The sequence below is a fragment of the Brachypodium distachyon genome, chromosome 3 (assembly GCF_000005505.3).
Source record: "Brachypodium distachyon strain Bd21 chromosome 3, Brachypodium_distachyon_v3.0, whole genome shotgun sequence".
NCBI classification, from domain to species: Eukaryota; Viridiplantae; Streptophyta; class Magnoliopsida; order Poales; family Poaceae; genus Brachypodium; species Brachypodium distachyon.
Window position 1 is genome coordinate 1,666,626 of NC_016133.3, and position 16,520 is coordinate 1,683,145.

General features: G+C 45.4%; 2 protein-coding genes across 2 annotated transcripts; one reads left to right on the forward strand and one right to left on the reverse strand.

Moving 5' to 3' along the window:
• Positions 1-8,672: 8,672 nt before the first annotated feature.
• Positions 8,673-9,547, reverse strand: LOC100828912 (18.9 kDa heat shock protein). The gene has a single exon (XM_003573889.4). It carries the CDS (start codon positions 9,486-9,488, stop codon positions 8,904-8,906), a length of 585 nt encoding a protein of 194 aa, XP_003573937.1. The 5' UTR covers positions 9,489-9,547; the 3' UTR covers positions 8,673-8,903.
• Positions 9,548-12,728: 3,181 nt separating this feature from the next.
• Positions 12,729-16,108, forward strand: LOC100830342. Its single transcript, XM_003573894.4, has 2 exons — positions 12,729-13,177; positions 15,361-16,108. The coding sequence occupies exons 1-2, from the start codon at positions 12,920-12,922 to the stop codon at positions 15,595-15,597; spliced, it is 495 nt and encodes a 164-aa protein (XP_003573942.1). The 5' UTR covers positions 12,729-12,919; the 3' UTR covers positions 15,598-16,108.
• The last annotated feature ends 412 nt before the right edge of the window (positions 16,109-16,520 follow it).

Genomic DNA, 16,520 nt, shown 5'->3' on the forward strand with positions numbered 1-16,520 from the left:
CCCTGCTGCCGCTGCTGCTGCATGGAGGGAGAAGAGAGGAGAGAGAGGAGGAGGAGTCCTGCGCGTGAGCCCCTCGCCGCCGGCATCCGCTGCTGCTGGCGAGTCCGCTGCTGCCGCTGCTTGCCCCGCCGCGGCATCGCATGCTGAACTGATGCATCCTGCGGGGACGTCAATGACCGGATCGGGGGTGCTGCGACAATGACAATTAACGGTGTACGCGCTGAAGACGCCACCGAAGACTGTAGCATTTATATCACTCCAAATCTAACTCATGTACCACTAGGTGGACCAATCCCGTGAGAGCCCTGCTTTTGTGACCCCTCCCGAGAACACTCCTACTTAATGACAACCTACCCCAAGCAGTTTTGAATACTCCCGGTGACTCTCAGGCCTAATCAAGCTTATGATCAAAAAATGAACACGGAGCAAATGACAACTTCTGGCTACAAATGAACACTTCTGATTCAATACAACCCCCCTACTCTTACGAAAAAACACAAGGACGGTCCAGATTACTCCATACCCCTTCATAAAAAAGGGCACGATGGACATTAAACAATATTTCCTTCTATCATTTCCGTATGGCTTCGAACAACACTCGGTGTTTCGAAGCTTTCTGGAGAATCCACCATTGGATCGCGATGAAATTTCACATTATAGTAGTAGACAAAATTCCGCACGGTCCCACCGAAGGGATCGGCGAAACACTTCTTGAGGCATCCGCAAACATGCGAACAAGTTGGATGTTCGTGCTGTCCCGCACGGTCGCGAGAAATCCAAACAACAGTAGGTATTTTGAAGTTTTCCGGAGATTTCACCGTTGGATTGCAATGAAATTTCACATTGTGGTAGTAGACAAAATTCTGCACAATTCCATCGAAGGGATCGTTGAAACACTGCTCGAATCAGCAGGAAACATGTGAACATTGTGCTATCACGCATGGCCGCAAGAAATCCAAACAACACTCGGTATTTTGGTATTGGCTTATCACCGTTCGATCGCGATGAAATTTCACAGCGTTGTAGAAGACACAATTCCGAACATTTTCACCGGAGGGATCGTCAAAAAAGGTCTTGAGCCAGCGGATATCTTGCGAGAGAGAAACGAGGCAGAAGGAAGGAAAGAGTGGGAAGAAAACAGAAAACATGAAAAGACTATCCTACCCTTCTGAGTTTGAGAAGGGGGGTTGTATTGAATTAGACCCCTTAGCTATATGCACGCTAATTAACATTGTGTAAAAACTTGTGAACTATGTCCTCGGTCTAGCTAGCATATGTATATGTGTCTTGTATTTGTATAGTCAGACCTCACGTTGGTTAGATAGTCAGAACACACAACCAATATATACTTTTCACGCCTTCATTTTTTTTCTATTTTTTACATGATTAATGGTGGGTCGGGGCTGGAGAGACAGATATCACCTAGGACTGAAATGAACGAAGGCTGCAGATCAAGGGAGATAACTGAAAGCAATGTGAGCCAATCAGCGTACTGTTGCAAGTACTACAATATTGGAGGTTGGTGTGCATTACATATTGCAACTACAATGAAGGTTGCAGCTGCTTGGGATCGAGCCATAGGCGTATCCACTCTGGCAGATCAAATCTTGGCTATGCCACTCGATCGAGCTGAATCCTTCCATGGTATATAATTCCTAGCTTGTTCCAGGTGTGATCCAGTTTAAGCAAATAATCTTCAAATCTGAATAAGAAGAAGAGGAGGGGAGCGGCGAGCAGGAGGCCATGCTGCGGCAGATGAACATGGAGCGCCCGGCGGAGGCGGCGGCCGGGAAGTAGGGATCGGCGGGGGTTCGGGAGCGGCGGAAGAGCAGGGCTGTCGTGGAGTCGGGATTTGGTCATTGAGAGAGAGAGGAAGAAATAGAAGATGTAAGAGAGCAAAATATCTTTGTGACACTGACATGTGGGTTCCACATGCCAGCGTGAGGTATGAGGAAAAATAGGAAATGAAGTTTAGGAAGATAGGCAATTTTATTCTCAATTTCTTCTCTCTCCTAGCTCTAAAATTGGTTTTTGGAAAGAGAATCAATTTTATGGAACCTGCTAGAGTTGGTCTCGATACTATACATGCGCTTACTTAAAGAGGAAGAAGCAAAAAATGACAGCGCTGGAGACAGGTTCTAGTATTTGTGAGCCGATGTGTCAACCTTGGAATAATGAGTTGATTATTTTTCATGTTAAATTAATCTTCAAATGGTTAGATACGACAGTGGATATATCAAAACATAACAAGAAGAAGAGAAGTACCGGCAGTTGAGACCATTCTTGTTCATCTCTTCCAGTTACGCTACTCTAATTAACTAACCATCAGTCTCTGCAAAACTTGCGTGCATGTCTCTGACTCTCTCCATGGAACAAAGCAGGTTCTCTGTTCCTCCACTTGAGTTCATTGCGTGTGTGCCTAGCTCGCTGGTGTCTAAACTATGTTTATTTGTCGCCCGAGAAGAACATACGTATAGAGTACCTTCCAATAGCAGCAACCAACCCAAGAAATAATTAATCCACACTTCGACTTGGCGTCGAGATAGTGCAAGTGTCGTAGGCCAAGCACACCACACGGCCAGCACTTGTCTCACTCCCGAGCCTAACTAGCCAGGTCGATCGAAATGCATAACAAGATGAACACTCAAATAAGTTAGTGTGAGTTAATGCGCGGATGCATCGAATGGGAAGGCAGTGAGATGTGAGCTATATGCCTATATATGTTGGTCAATTTCGGGGACTCTTTCCCTTTTCGGAAAAAAAAATGTTGGTGTCTACTAGATTGCATCACTTCCCGGTGCTACAAGTCCACCTGTCTGTTTGGATCAGGGGCTACATGGAATGGAACTCCTTTCCCCACGGAGCTATGCGAGCCCACCTATATATCTACCCCTCCGTCCCATATTAATTGACTCAAATTTGTCAAAAAATAAACGTATATATATATATATATACTAAAATTTCGTCTAGATACAGGTAATATTTCGGCACTTAATATGTGACGGAGGGAGTATTTGGAACAGATTAATTGTATAAGTCAACCAGGTGCAAAAGCGCATATAATTGGGTCTCTTCGTAATTGCCATGTGCGCAGCGACGAAACCAGGATTGAACTAAATTTGATCGGGTAGGAGATAAACATTTTACAAAATAACCAGACTTGATGAATTTTATTTGAATTTAGCTAATTTTATAAGGTACATGAAGCCGTCCCTGCATGTGTGTATGATCCGCAGCAAGGGCCTTGGGAGCAAGCCGGAAATAAATAATGGACCGGATGTCACGGCACATACTGGGCCGCAGGTACGCGGCGAAGACGATACCGAAGACACTAGGGTTTATCTTGCTCCAAAGCTAACTCATGTCGGTTCTGACATACATGTCGACGTGCGCTTAGTTAAGGACGGAGAAGGAGCAATGACAACGCTGCTCGCCACGGCGGCCCATCACGGCCTGGACCAGATCGATTCCGGCGTGTTCCGAGCAGAAATCGGACAAAGGGATAATGTGCGCCTGGTTTGATTTGGTGCACACACAAGAACGGGGAACAAACGCCTTGATTCCATGTTGCTGGGGCATCAACCCTGGCAGGGCACTTCGTGTGGTGCAAGCACAGTAGGCAACGCGTGGCCGGCGACTTCTCTTCCAATGCTGCCGCCCCAAGGGCTCCAGGCTCTTCCCTTCCCTTAATTAGCCTTGATTCGATTTTATTCACGGATTTAATTCTGGAGATCTGATAACTAGTGTCATTGTTGTACTCCATCTGACCATCTCCATATGGAAGGTTTACTCTTTGTCGTAGTATGCAGCCTTCAATTCATTAATGTAAAAACACAAACAAACAATGAAGGCTACAAATAGAGGGCACGTATGCTAGCTAGAGACATGGTTCATGAGTTTTATAGACTATGTCAGCGCGCGTAGCTAAACACTATTCCTCTGTAGTCGGAGCTCGTATTACTACCAACGTGCTGCACTTATTTTCTGATCAAGAGCGTAGGCTTGAGAGTCACCAGGAGTATTCAGAACTATTAGGACCATGATGATTGTAAGTGTGAGTGTTCTTGGGTGGATTCACAAAATGGGAACTCTCGAGAAATTTCTCACCCATGTGGTACACGAGTTAGGTTTCGATGTTAGGTTTGGAGCGAGACAGGCGCTAGAGTCCTCCCTGGGAAGTTGACTGCCTGCAGGGACGTTCGCTGCTACAACATGTCTCTGCAAGGATGTGTTATGATCAGCGAGTCTCGAACTAATGGCATGGCTTCTGAAGGCCCAATTCGAGCTGCCGAGAGAGCCCGTGTGCCGTCAAAGCGTTATGCTGGCCCAGAATGGACCAAGTAGTGTATAAAGCTTCACCTCCAGCTTCCATGAAGAATCATCCAAATACAAACTCTATTTCTCACCTAGCTGCTTTCCTCATCTCTAGAATCTCTTCCTCATCTTAGACTCTGATTTGAGATTCTTGTATCGCTACTAATCAAAGTAATATTGTGGATCTTAACATTTGGATGTACGTGACGTAGTTACTGCAATCTATATGTCCGCGGTAGCTCGGATGAGCCTAGCTGTGACAGAATATTTTTCGTTACGAAACGATCCTAGATGTCTGGTACAGGCTCCTGGCTCTTCCCTTCCCTTAATTAGCCTTGATTCACTATCATTGATGGATTATTTAAGACTTAGATAATTAACACCCTTGTTGTACTTTGCATCAATTGTCAGAGTGGGAGACGACCTTCTGTGCATTTTTTTTTGAAAATGGAATCTTGTATTGATCTCAACGTTATATCGAGCGATACAACCAAAAGGTATCACACCTCCGGTCTCTGCGCCGAAACGCACACAGCCAAAATACCACACCACAAACTTATTACATCAAAAGAAATATAACGACCTTCTTTGCGTACTTTGCCATGAGACATTATTGCTCAAAGGATTTTATTGTTCTGTTCTTCCTTGCTACAGCTACTTTGATCTGGTAGATCACATGACATATCAGTTGGTGATGGGGATGATCCTGCCGTAGGCCTTCCGGGCATCATCTTTCGGGATGGTCACTATAAGCACGCCGTAATCAAGTGACGCGCGGACGCCGGCGCCGTCAGTGTTCTAGCGTTAGCCGGCAGCCGCACGGTGCGGGAGAACCTCTCGCCGGCGGCCCATTAACTTATTCTCAAAAAAAAAAAGTAGCACATTAACTAATGCATCGTGCGCCGATGTCAACGACCGGATCGATCGGCCGGGGATGCTGTACGTAACAGGGATCAGCCGCGTACGGGGTGAACACGATATTGAAGACAGTAGGGATTATGTTACTCCAAAGCTAACTATCTCATGTCAGATCTGACATATGTGCCCACACGCGCACTTACTAAGGACGAACAGAAACGATGACAGCGCAGGCCTGATCGACTCACTTCGATTCTGGCGTGTTCCGAACAGAAATCGGCCGAAGCAACAACGCGCTCCTGGTTTGATTTGGTGCGCACACATGAACGGTGAACAAACGCCTGGATTCCCTGTTGCCTCCCAACCCTACAGCTGGCTAAATAGCTCGAAAATGCATGGCGAGTTTAATTGACGATCCAACTAGTAGCTCGTTAATTGGTGATGTCATGTTCCTCATAGATATATATCCTGGTCCAGCTATATCTGGAGTACATGGAACGGACCTATATTGATCGTCACTTCGAGCAGGGATCCGGTGCCCTGCCAGAGGCAGGTCATGCATTGCCCTGCTCATCCTCATCCACCGTCCATTCCAATCTGACGGCCAGCAAATATTAACAGCCCTTGTTATTGTAAAAAAAAGTGCTCACGAAGTCATTTCTTCGATTAGACGAGAAAAACGGCGCATGACTTCTGCTTCGCCGGCCGCCGCCGCCGCGTGAAATGGCACGCCCACCAACTGGGATGCCGGCTCCCTCCGCTCTCCCTGCTCCGACGCCCGCGCGGCCTGCTCCTCCCACTCCCCATGCGACCATCTCACGCCGCCGCTTCGACGCCCCGTGCCGTCGGCTTCCTTCTCTCCCCCTTGGACCACCCCAGGCTGCTCCTCCAAGGGCAGGTCGCTGCGGACACCAGGTGCTCCAGTGCTGGGCGATGACGCCTGCCCTCGTGCTCGTCTACTTCTCAAACTCTCTCGTTGATGCATGACAGATGGGTGTAAGTGTAGCATCAGGTATCCTGCACTCACTTCACCCAGCTTTTTTTGAGAGGAAAGAAGAAAAAAAATGCTGAGCTTTGGAAGAGGGCTGCGACTGCCGGTCGGGGAGCTCGAATTGAGTCGGTCCGAGCCCACTAATAAATAAGCCTGAGCCAATCTACAGATGTTGGACACATTTTATTGGCGGGCCGAGCCCAACTCTGGTCGGGAAGAAACGGCCCAGGCGCCTCACCCTCATCAGCCTAGCCCAGCATCGATTGGAATTGGCTCTAAGGGGCTGGCCCACGAGCGCCCGAATCTGTTCTAGGCCTCATGTACTTCCTTTCGTGCCTTTGTAGACGCGACTAAAAAAACAGAGCACATATGCTAGTTCGAGACTTGGTTCACAGGTTTCATGCATATGTCTGCAGGCATAGTTAAACACTACCTATGTGCTCCACTCATTTTTTTTATATCAAAAAACGTAGGCTTTAGAGTCACCGGGAGTTTTCAAAAAATTTAGAACCAAAATGATTGTGAACACGAGTATCTAGCTTTCACCAAAATGTCTTTTCATGTTGCACATTCTTGTCCACAATTCTTCACAGGGTATCATCTTTCGCAGTCGCTTGCAGGCAATTGAACAACTCAATAAATCTTGAGTACCGATTCTTCCCATCACCGATCAATACCAGTACATCATCTGGCAACTCCACTAGATGTCCCTAATAAATAAATAGCAAGTGTCATTCCACCATCTGGAAAAAAAAATTGAAGGGAGGGAGAAACTATGTATGCTGTCTCAGCCTGGCCACATAGGTAAGATTATTGTATAAAATAAGAATTTGAAAATACTACAATGTGTAGAAACATTATTTGCTCAAGGATTTTATTGTTCTGTTCTTCCTTGCTACAGCTGCTTTGATCTGGTAGATCACACATGCATGATATGCTCAATTAATCGATTGGTTAATTATTAGTTGGTGATGAGGATGATCCTGCCGTAGGCCTTCCGTGCATCATCTTTCCGGATGGTGACTGTAAGCACACCGTTATCAAGCGGCGCGTGGCCACACGGCGAGCACTTGTCTCGATTCCCCATTGCCTCCCAAGCCTGACTAGGTCTTCGATCGAAGATGCATGACAAGCTGAACACTCAAACAAGTTAGTGAGGTCATGCGTGGATGCACGGAGTTGAAGGCAGGGATGTGATCTGTATGCCTGTATATGTTGGTTCCGTAATGCTGGGTACTTCTACACACTAGTTACAAGTAGTTTCTCTAGCTGTTCCTCCACTTGTGTTCATCACTTGTGTGCCTAGCTAGCTAGATTATGTGTGTTTGTGGCCTGAGAAGAAACTACATACGGAGCACCTACCGATCACAGCTACCAAACCAAGAAATCATTAATCCACGGTTGGGTTGAATGCCAAGATGGTGTAAGCGTCGCAGCACAATCACACCACATGTACGGCGAGCACTTGTCTCGGTTCCCCATTGCCTCCCAAGCCTAACTAGGTCTCGGTCGAGAATGCCTGGCAAGATGAACAAACAAGTTAGTGAGGTCCTGGGCGGATGTGAGCTGTGCGGTCTTCGTAATTTAATTGTCATGTGTGCAAGGACAGAGCAAGGAATCAACCATGCAAGAGAGACGAATTCGATCATGAAGGAACAAATCTTTTACTCAGAGGGAGTACAAAATATCTTTGTTTAAAGACATTTTATAAAATAACTAGATCTGATGAATTTTATATATGTAGCCAATTTAGGGACCTGGCATGGGGCCTTGGGAGCAAGCCGTCCACCGTTGATTTCTTGAGGGTAGAACATACATTTTCCATTGAAAAATTAACATCGAAAAATACTCTTTGACTGTAAATTAACAATTCCTGATGGGCTTCAGCCCATTTGCTCTCTTGACGAATCACGTGACCCACTCTTTCTCCATGCTCATTGCCAAGGCTGCCGGACCCAGCCGCCGTTGAACTCGCCGGCAAGCCGCTCTCTTCGTCTTTGCCGTCGGCCCATCTGTCATGGAACTCTCCAGCAAGCGCCGTGAACTTGGCAATTAGGCCCGATCGATAATTACGATCTTATTTAGGATAGTATCGGCTCTTGTTTAGGACTTGATTTATTGCTACCCATAATTAGGTATCCCAAGGAAAAATGTGTATCCACTTTTTCCCCGAACATGTGTCCAGTTTCCTTTACAGTGAAACAAGTTCATCCACCGGAAACGATCGGTGCTACAAACGATTAGTTCAGAACGACGGTGATGACCAGAGTGGGCGGCCGGGCTCTGATCCGCCTCCCGGAGCAGCTAGCGCGGCCAAGCTGCTCACGTGCGGGCACACCATGGTCGGCTCTCAGTTGGTTACAGAACGGCGGCGACGACTAGCGTGGGCGGCGACGGCCGGAAACATAGACCTAGCGGCGGCTGCGTGGGAACGGGAGAAGAAGAGGAAGATGAAGCAAAACGAGAAGCCGTGCTCTACAATGTGTTACGCTGCCTCTGAACTGTTAGATATTCGCGAATAGACGGCTAGTATTCATTATAGGGTACCATAGAACAGCTCAGAAATTAAGCTGCCACTTACAGCTTACACAGGATAAGTTGTCACTGTGGAACTAAAGTTGCCAGCAGAAAATGGCGTGACTGCCCCATGTACGTCTTCTTGATTGGACGATCAGCAGAACGTCCTCTCCTTATAAATCCCATAAAATTAATTATGATGCTTAATCAATTGATTTATTAATTAGTTGGTGATGGGGATGATCCTGCCGAAGGCCTTCCGGCTGTCGTCTTTGGGGATGGTAACGGTGAGGACGCCGTTGTCGAGGGTCGCGTGGACGCCGGCGCCGTCGGTGCTGGCGTTGGGCGGCAGCCGCACGGTGCGGGAGAACCTCTCGCCCCGCTCCACGCGGTGCCAGCGGTCGCCCTTCACGTCGACGGCGCGCGCCGCCCGCTGGCCGCTGATCCGGAGCAGCTTCTCCTCGCCGACCTCCACCTTGACGTCCTCCTTGCGCAGCCCCGGCACGTCCGCCATGAACACGTGCGCCGTCGCCGTCTCCTTCCAGTCCATGTTCGCCGGAGATGACGACATGCCGCCGCCGCCCAGGCAGCCTAGCACCGCCGCCAGCGAGAGGCCGCCGGCGTCCGTAAACACCGACGGCGGCTGTTCCAGGATGTCGATGCTCAGCGGCGGCTCCACGGCCTCCCCGCCGCCGCCGTTGGCCGTCGTTGTCTTCTGGCCTGGCTGCAGGTGCTGGTGCGGCGACGGCGGCGGCGGTGGAGGCGGCGGCTGCTTCCGGCCGAGCAGCATGCTGGAGATCATCGACATGCTAAGCTTGATTGACAGTTCTTGAGACTTAAGCTTAATTGGCTGGCAGCTAGAGCTGCTTGCCTTGGCTATTTATAGACTCGGTGATGCAAGGCACACGTAGCAGCTTAGCTATAGATGCCAATATGCCATGGGCATGGATTCGCTCTTCTAGGAGCTGCTGGTGGATTCGTTATTCGATAGCTACACGCACCGAATCAATTAATCGAATAGCTTTCCTTCGAGAGAACAGAATAAAAACCTGCAGCATATCATCATTTTTGGTTTCCACTGGTGGCCGGTTTGGAGATATGTTTTATTTATTTTTTGAACTACGATCTAACTTCATTGATTCATTAAAAAAAGGTAGGGTTTTGTTGTATCTATATTTATAAGTTGTCTGATTTTTAGTTAGAGATACGTTGGTTTCTCAACCATTGAATATGGTTTGTGCTTTCAGATTCGGTGCGAACATGAAAAGAGAAAAGTGGAACGACGCCCAAATAACCATTCAACAGTTTTGATAGGTCAACTGAGATCTAAGTCTTTTGCTTATAAAAATCAAACGACTTAGAGATATCCTCATCCAAAAATGAACGATAGATCGATGCACTCAAAACGAACATAAACAACGACGATCCACCATGGAACTAGTAAAAGCTTCATCACGGTCCTTCGAAATCAACATCGATCTCTAGATCCATCTCATCGTTCTATCTACGAATCTCATGTACATCACCGCTAGCCATGGCAAAAATCTCTCTTACGGTTTTGTGGCAAAACGACGAGAACACAGAGAATTTTCCTTGACAGGAGAGATCCTTGCCGCATCTTACCAAGTTCTCTCCAAATCTCTAGCTCTGCGAAGAAATTTGTGAGGTATTGCCAACTCCATGATGCCTCCTACTCCTATATTATTTCTTCGTAAGATGGGGCAAGGGTTTGTGAGGCAAGAACGGACCAACGAGTTGACTATTATTTCTGACTGACCGATCAAAAAGGTTAGAAGATCTAAATTTCAAACAGGTGCCATGCGACGCTCAAGGGCATGGTTTGCAGGTGAGCACTCGTGTGTGTGTGTGTGTGTGTGTGTGTGTGTGTGTGTGAGATGAGTTGAGGCCGGAAAGACAGGGAAAGAGAGAGAGAGAGAGGTGGGCTTTTAGAACATCGTGAAGGTGTGGAGGGACAAGATACTAGCTGACAGGGTCATATGTGATTTCAGGAGTACGGTGGACGTACGAACTCTCTCATACATGAAGGGGGCGGTTATAAACAGCAGATTTCTTTTAGGGTAGGGTGGTCGTTTCTGAATATGATTAATTATTATTTTTGAAATTCTAAATCAGAATTAGAAAGTCGACCACGTAGTTTCTGAATTTGATTTTTTAATTTTTCATAATTTGAAATTGATAGGTTTTTAGATAATGTCGCAAACAAGTGTACACAACAAAATAATTTAAAATCAATTTAAAATGTAAAAACAAGTTTCAAGGAGTCTAAGGTTGAGTCGCCAACTTTAGGTGCAAAGGCACACACTTTTTTCTTTGTAGAAACACAATCCATTACATGCCACCGGCATCGTCCTCCATCTATATATTCCAGAAAAAGCGTCCATACGTATGCTCAGCTGGATTAAGTTTTATTGATATATAGTATCAAAAAATAATCAATGCTCTTAAAAAATGCTTTTGGATACGAGTTGTGATACGCTTCTCACGAAGGCATATACCTCACTTTGAAGATTGGGCAGTGAAGAAGAGGGGTCAATCCTGTTGCTGGGCATGTCATAGATGCCCAATTAATTATACCACTCGAGTGTTCATAAGCATAATTTTTTTATTCTCAAAAGAGGAAACTCTATTACAAAAATAATTCGGGGATGTTAACGCCAATACAAAAAGTTAACCGAAATATCGTAATTTTATTAAGGCATTTACAAAATTTGCATAACACACTACAACAATAGAGATCAATCTTTCCCAAGTATACTAAATATATTTATGTTGTTGGCGGATCCGTTGTCGATCCTCGTCCTTCTCTGGATCACATGCAAGTACATCACCGCTAGCCATGGCGAAGATCCCTCGTGTGTTTTAGTGGCAGAACAAAGGAAGGATACGCATGCTTAGCACGAGCGATCCTTGTTGCATCTTACCAAGTTATCTTGAAATATGTGGCTCTGTGAAAAAAATTTGTGAGACATTGCCAATTTTCTGATGCCTCTTACTCCTATTTGGAGGCAAGACTGAAATTACATCCTGGTGTTATGAGGCTCAAGGGCATTGTTCCGGAGAAGTGGACACGAAAAAGAAAAAGAAAACGGAGATAGGTGGGCTTTTAGAACTGCGTGAAGGTGGAGGTACAACCTAGTTGAGAGGGTATTGAATGTCTGCACTCGAGGCGGGTGCATCATATTGGTTTCCGTTGGCCGGTTTCGAGATGTGTCTTTTATATTAACGATCTGGTTTTATTGATTCATAAAAGATTAGGGATGTGGGATATTTTGCTAAGTTCAAGGATCGTAAGTCTACATTTTCAAAATATAGTGACTAAATTGAGAATGAAACCAAGTTCGATGACCGTGAGTGCATTTTACTCATGGATCAATACAATCGAAACGAACATAAGCGATGAAGATCCGAACTAGTAAAAGCTCCGTCATGGTACTTCCAAAATAAACATCTCTAGATCCATTTTTATGTTGTTGGCAGATACGTCATTTGTACTTGTTCTATCTGTAGATCTCATGTACATCACCGCTAGCCATGAAAAAGATTCCTCATACGGTCATGTGGTAAACCAACCGGAGAATGGACAATTTTCCGGGAGAAATCCTTGCCACATCTTACCAAGTTATCTCCAAATCTCTAGCTCTGTGAAGACATGTGGGAGGTATTGGCGTATTGCCAATTTCCTGATGCGTCTTACTCATATATGAAATTACATCTGTATTTCTAACGAGATCACTATTATTTCTGACGAGGCTCAAGGCATTGTTTGCCGGTGCACGCTCGTGTGTGTGTGTGTTGGAGATGAGTTGAGGCTAGAAAAGTTGGACAGGGAAAAAAAAAGGAGAGAGAGAGGTGGGCTTTTAGAACAGCGTGAATGTGTGTAGGTTTTTTCAAGGATACTTAGAAAAAGAGAAACCATCGAACAAGAAAAAGGTGCCCTTTTTTTTTGCACAACAAAATATTGATAATAATTAGCAAAAGTTTAATAAATAAATACGGAGTAAGTAAGATTTTCGTTTCCTTGTTCTGGACTTATCAAACAAGAAGGGGAAGGGGAGAAGTTGCTTCCCCACATCAGTGAAGGAAACATATCCCCATCTCTCGCCGACGGACGAAGCCTGCCATTGACATTTGCGCCCGGCCGCCGTCGGATCGATCGCTCCCCCACTTCCTCCCCCCACCGCTCGCCCTCCTCCGACGAATCCCCCCCAGGCCCCAGCGATGGGTCTCTTCCGCCGGATCGCCGGCATGCTCGGCATGTCCAGGGACGACGCCGACCACCACGACGCCGTCGCCGCCGCCGCCGGCACCGGCGGAGGCGACGTCCCACATGATAAAGTCGCCGCTGCCGCGGCCGCCGCGGCCGCCGCCGGCCACCAGACGAGGCGCGGGTTCAGCGTCCAGGTGCCCGTCCCCGTCGACCGGCCGGCGGCCGGGCCCGTTCTGATGCCCTGCGCCCCGGGAGACGGTGGCGTGCAGGTAATCGGATCGCTTCCCACTCTGTACGCCGTGATATGTGTGCTGCGGCAGTAGTAGTTGTACCGCTGTTCCGTCTAGGTCTGGTACTATCCACAAGCGAGCAAGAGATCTTGGAAGAGCTCTTACTTTTTATTTTGTTTTCCTACTGTTTTACTTGTTCAAATTTGTGATCTTGGTGCGATTGCTCGCTGAATTGGGATGTGGAGTTCGAACAGTAGTTCAGCTGTTGGGAATTTTCGGCTCCGAGGATATTGTCTGTCCCAGTGTCACATACACTGCAATTAGATGGTGTTGTCTTGACTGAATCTATTCTTGGCCGTGCCAAGTTCGTACTTCTCAGCTTCATCCCGTCGCTTGACGTGCTTAAGCAAAATTTAGGTTTTAGGGTGTTTGCTGTTCTTCTTTGTTATGATTATCTTGGGTAACACTGAGTTAGTTGGTTTAGCACATCGATGCTGTTTGTAACAGCAATAGTGGGAAGCTGCAATGAAGTTGGAAAGAATGTTATACAAGTTGCTAGTAGGAGGACATGAGCTGCTACCATATATCGGTGAACTCTGTACCTAACAGTTAAGGATGGTGGGACAGGAGCTTACCTAAACAATAAGCAATGTGGATCACCTGTGTTAAAACTTACGTCATTAATTTAGGTCCATGTAGTGTGTCCGATAGATGATGCATGGGTTTTATACCAAGTTTTTGTCATTAGAAGCCAGTATATTGTGCGATCAATGGGATGCATGATGAGGTAGTGATTCAAGATTACCAGCTCGGGTGCTATTTTAAACAAAAAGCTCACTTGGTGGTGCCTGTTAGTGGTTTAGGTGTCTTTTTGTGCCTGTAGCGTAGGTATTATGCTGTTGTTACTCCACGGGTATATCTTTGATATGGCAACAACCAGATGGAGTTATTAAGTCGTGATGAGTCTACCCGTTTTTGTTTTAATATTGGATGATGCTAGTTTACTGAGCACGCCTAAACTACTTTACGGTTTGCTGCAATTATTGTCTAGTTGATCCAAAAGATTAATTTTGGTACACATCATGTTGTCTGGAAAGGCTCCTAGCATGATTGTTAGTGATGTTGTACAAGGAATCACGAGATAGGTCTGCAACTTATAATTCCTTATGCAAATAGAGAGTTTTGCTCCACTTCTAACAAGGGGGTGTTTTGTTGCTGCAAATATAAGAGTATTGTTTTTATAGTATGCAAGTTATTTCATAATAATCTATCGGTTTGGATAGTGGATACGAGTTAATGTTACCCGCTGGACAATGAATTTTAAGACCTGGCAGTAGGCCTGGATAGTGCATTCTTGTTGTAGCAGAGTCTACATAAACGCATATTGTACTAAATTTCCCAAACCCATTACAGTCAGTAATTGCGAACTTCTCTAAAGTTTGATGCAGAGTAAAATTTATGGACTTGGGATACTGATAAGGTCTAAAAATATGAGTTCTGACCACACATCATATGTTCATTTGAGTGAATCATTTATATTGCAAGTGTAAAGGTGATTTTGGTTTATTAATTTGATATCTGGCCAGGTCAGACATTAGACCAAGGGCTTTAGTTTTTTTTCTTTCTAATCTACCTTATTTTGCGAGTTACGTAAAACATTTGGTGTATTGATCATCAAGAGTTTAATGATAATTACTCGGAGATTGATGATCACCAAATATTTTATATGCAACCTGATTGCAACCATTACCTTCCACGCATACATGTGGTACACAGTTCACACTATGGTTGCTGTTGCAGGACATCAGATTAGCTCTTTCTTTTGTGTAGAGGGATCTTAAAATAATTGCGCATGGACTATTTTTGTGTGTTATACCATCCTAGAGTTTTATACGTTTGTTTGCCTTGCAAATATGGTGATATTTACAATCAAATGATGATCACATCAGCATTTTTTTTTTGTAGTGGTACAATATGGAATGCCATTTTTTTATTCCGTTGACTGGCAATTTAGCATTCCCAGATCTTGCAGCAATGCAGAACGGTTTGCTACCCATCAATTGTTCTTTTTATTGGATGGTTATGCTCTCAACACGTTAAAGTCTTCTGTATTTCGAATAAAATGTGTCATCCCTTCAATGTTGGCAACTGCCTGGGATTTTGCATTTCCATTCCTGCAGTTTGAATACAAATTTATGCTCATCCTGTATTTCTTCGATCAGGGTTTTCGGTGGTATACAAGGAGGCTGCGGATCGACGAAGATGGTGATGTCGCTGATGAGTTCTTGGAGGAGGTTCTCCCAGAAAGCTTGATAAATAATGACGCAAATCCAGTTGGAAGGTTTCAAGTGAAATACAACACGAGACCTACTGCTCTAGCAATGAGAAAGCAGACAATCGCCATTGATGGTGACATCCGTCATAGCCTGGAGTACCAAGGGCAGCTTCAATGGGTGTGAAGTGTGTAATGTGAGCCTGAGTTTTAGTGCCTGTCGGATGTTGCCTCGAGAACTAACGAACACTCCCTGTCGGCCCCCAAGGAGTAAAGGAGTTTGATCTGGCGCCCCTCTTACTGGAGCCTCTCAGGAGTGGATCTGGAGTTCATGGCTAGTGCACCGATTCTCAGTCCAGTGTGTGTGTGGGATCATGCGTTTCTCATGGTTGATCATATCCCTTGTATCACTAGTAGTAGCTGTACATTATGGAAAAGAGTGACAGAAGCAAAACAAGCTGTTGCTAGAATTATTGAAGGGGGATATGTACCTGCAAGTAGAGCCACTAAACCCTTGAAGTGACAGACTGGGTTTCTGTGTCAGGGCTCCTTTTTTTTAACCTTTGTGTTCTACTGATTTCCAAAATTTACCCATGCCTGTTACTCAGAAATTACCCATGCCTGTTGCTCTTTTCTTTGCCACCTAGCTAGGCTGTGTTTGGCATATAGATGGATTATGATAATTCAATTTGCATAAACAATTTTCTGCCTATTTTAGTGTTTGGCCAACTAGTTTCTTTTTCTTCTATTTTCGTTCTTATTTCCACGGCGGACTATGAAAACATGAGTCACATTTCCGGTCGGAGCCAGCGACATTTGTCAAGTGTTTGTTGATAGCCACGTGTTGCATCGAATAAGGCGAGTTAAAAGCTTTTGATTTCCTTCTGAAAAGCGACATTCATTTTGCAAGATTTCTTTTAGTAGAAAATTAATACCATCTATTTTTCCCTGGCCATAAAAAAATGTATATATTCATCAACAAGACATGGCCTCAAAAGGTTGACTTTTTTCTTCTTCTTGGTGACAACTCAAAAGAAAGAATTGATTTTGTATGGGCAAAAAGGAAAAGGAAAGAATTAATTTAGTCAAGAAGATATGGCCAGCATGGCG

Coding starts and splice junctions, on each gene's coding strand:
- LOC100828912 (XM_003573889.4), bottom strand. CDS start 9,488: ATGTCGATGATCTCCAGCATGCTGCTCGGCCGGAAGCAGCCGCCGCCT.
- LOC100830342 (XM_003573894.4), top strand. CDS start 12,920: ATGGGTCTCTTCCGCCGGATCGCCGGCATGCTCGGCATGTCCAGGGAC. Junction 13,178..15,360: donor CGGGAGACGGTGGCGTGCAG/GTAATCGGATCG, acceptor TTCTTCGATCAG/GGTTTTCGGTGGTATACAAG.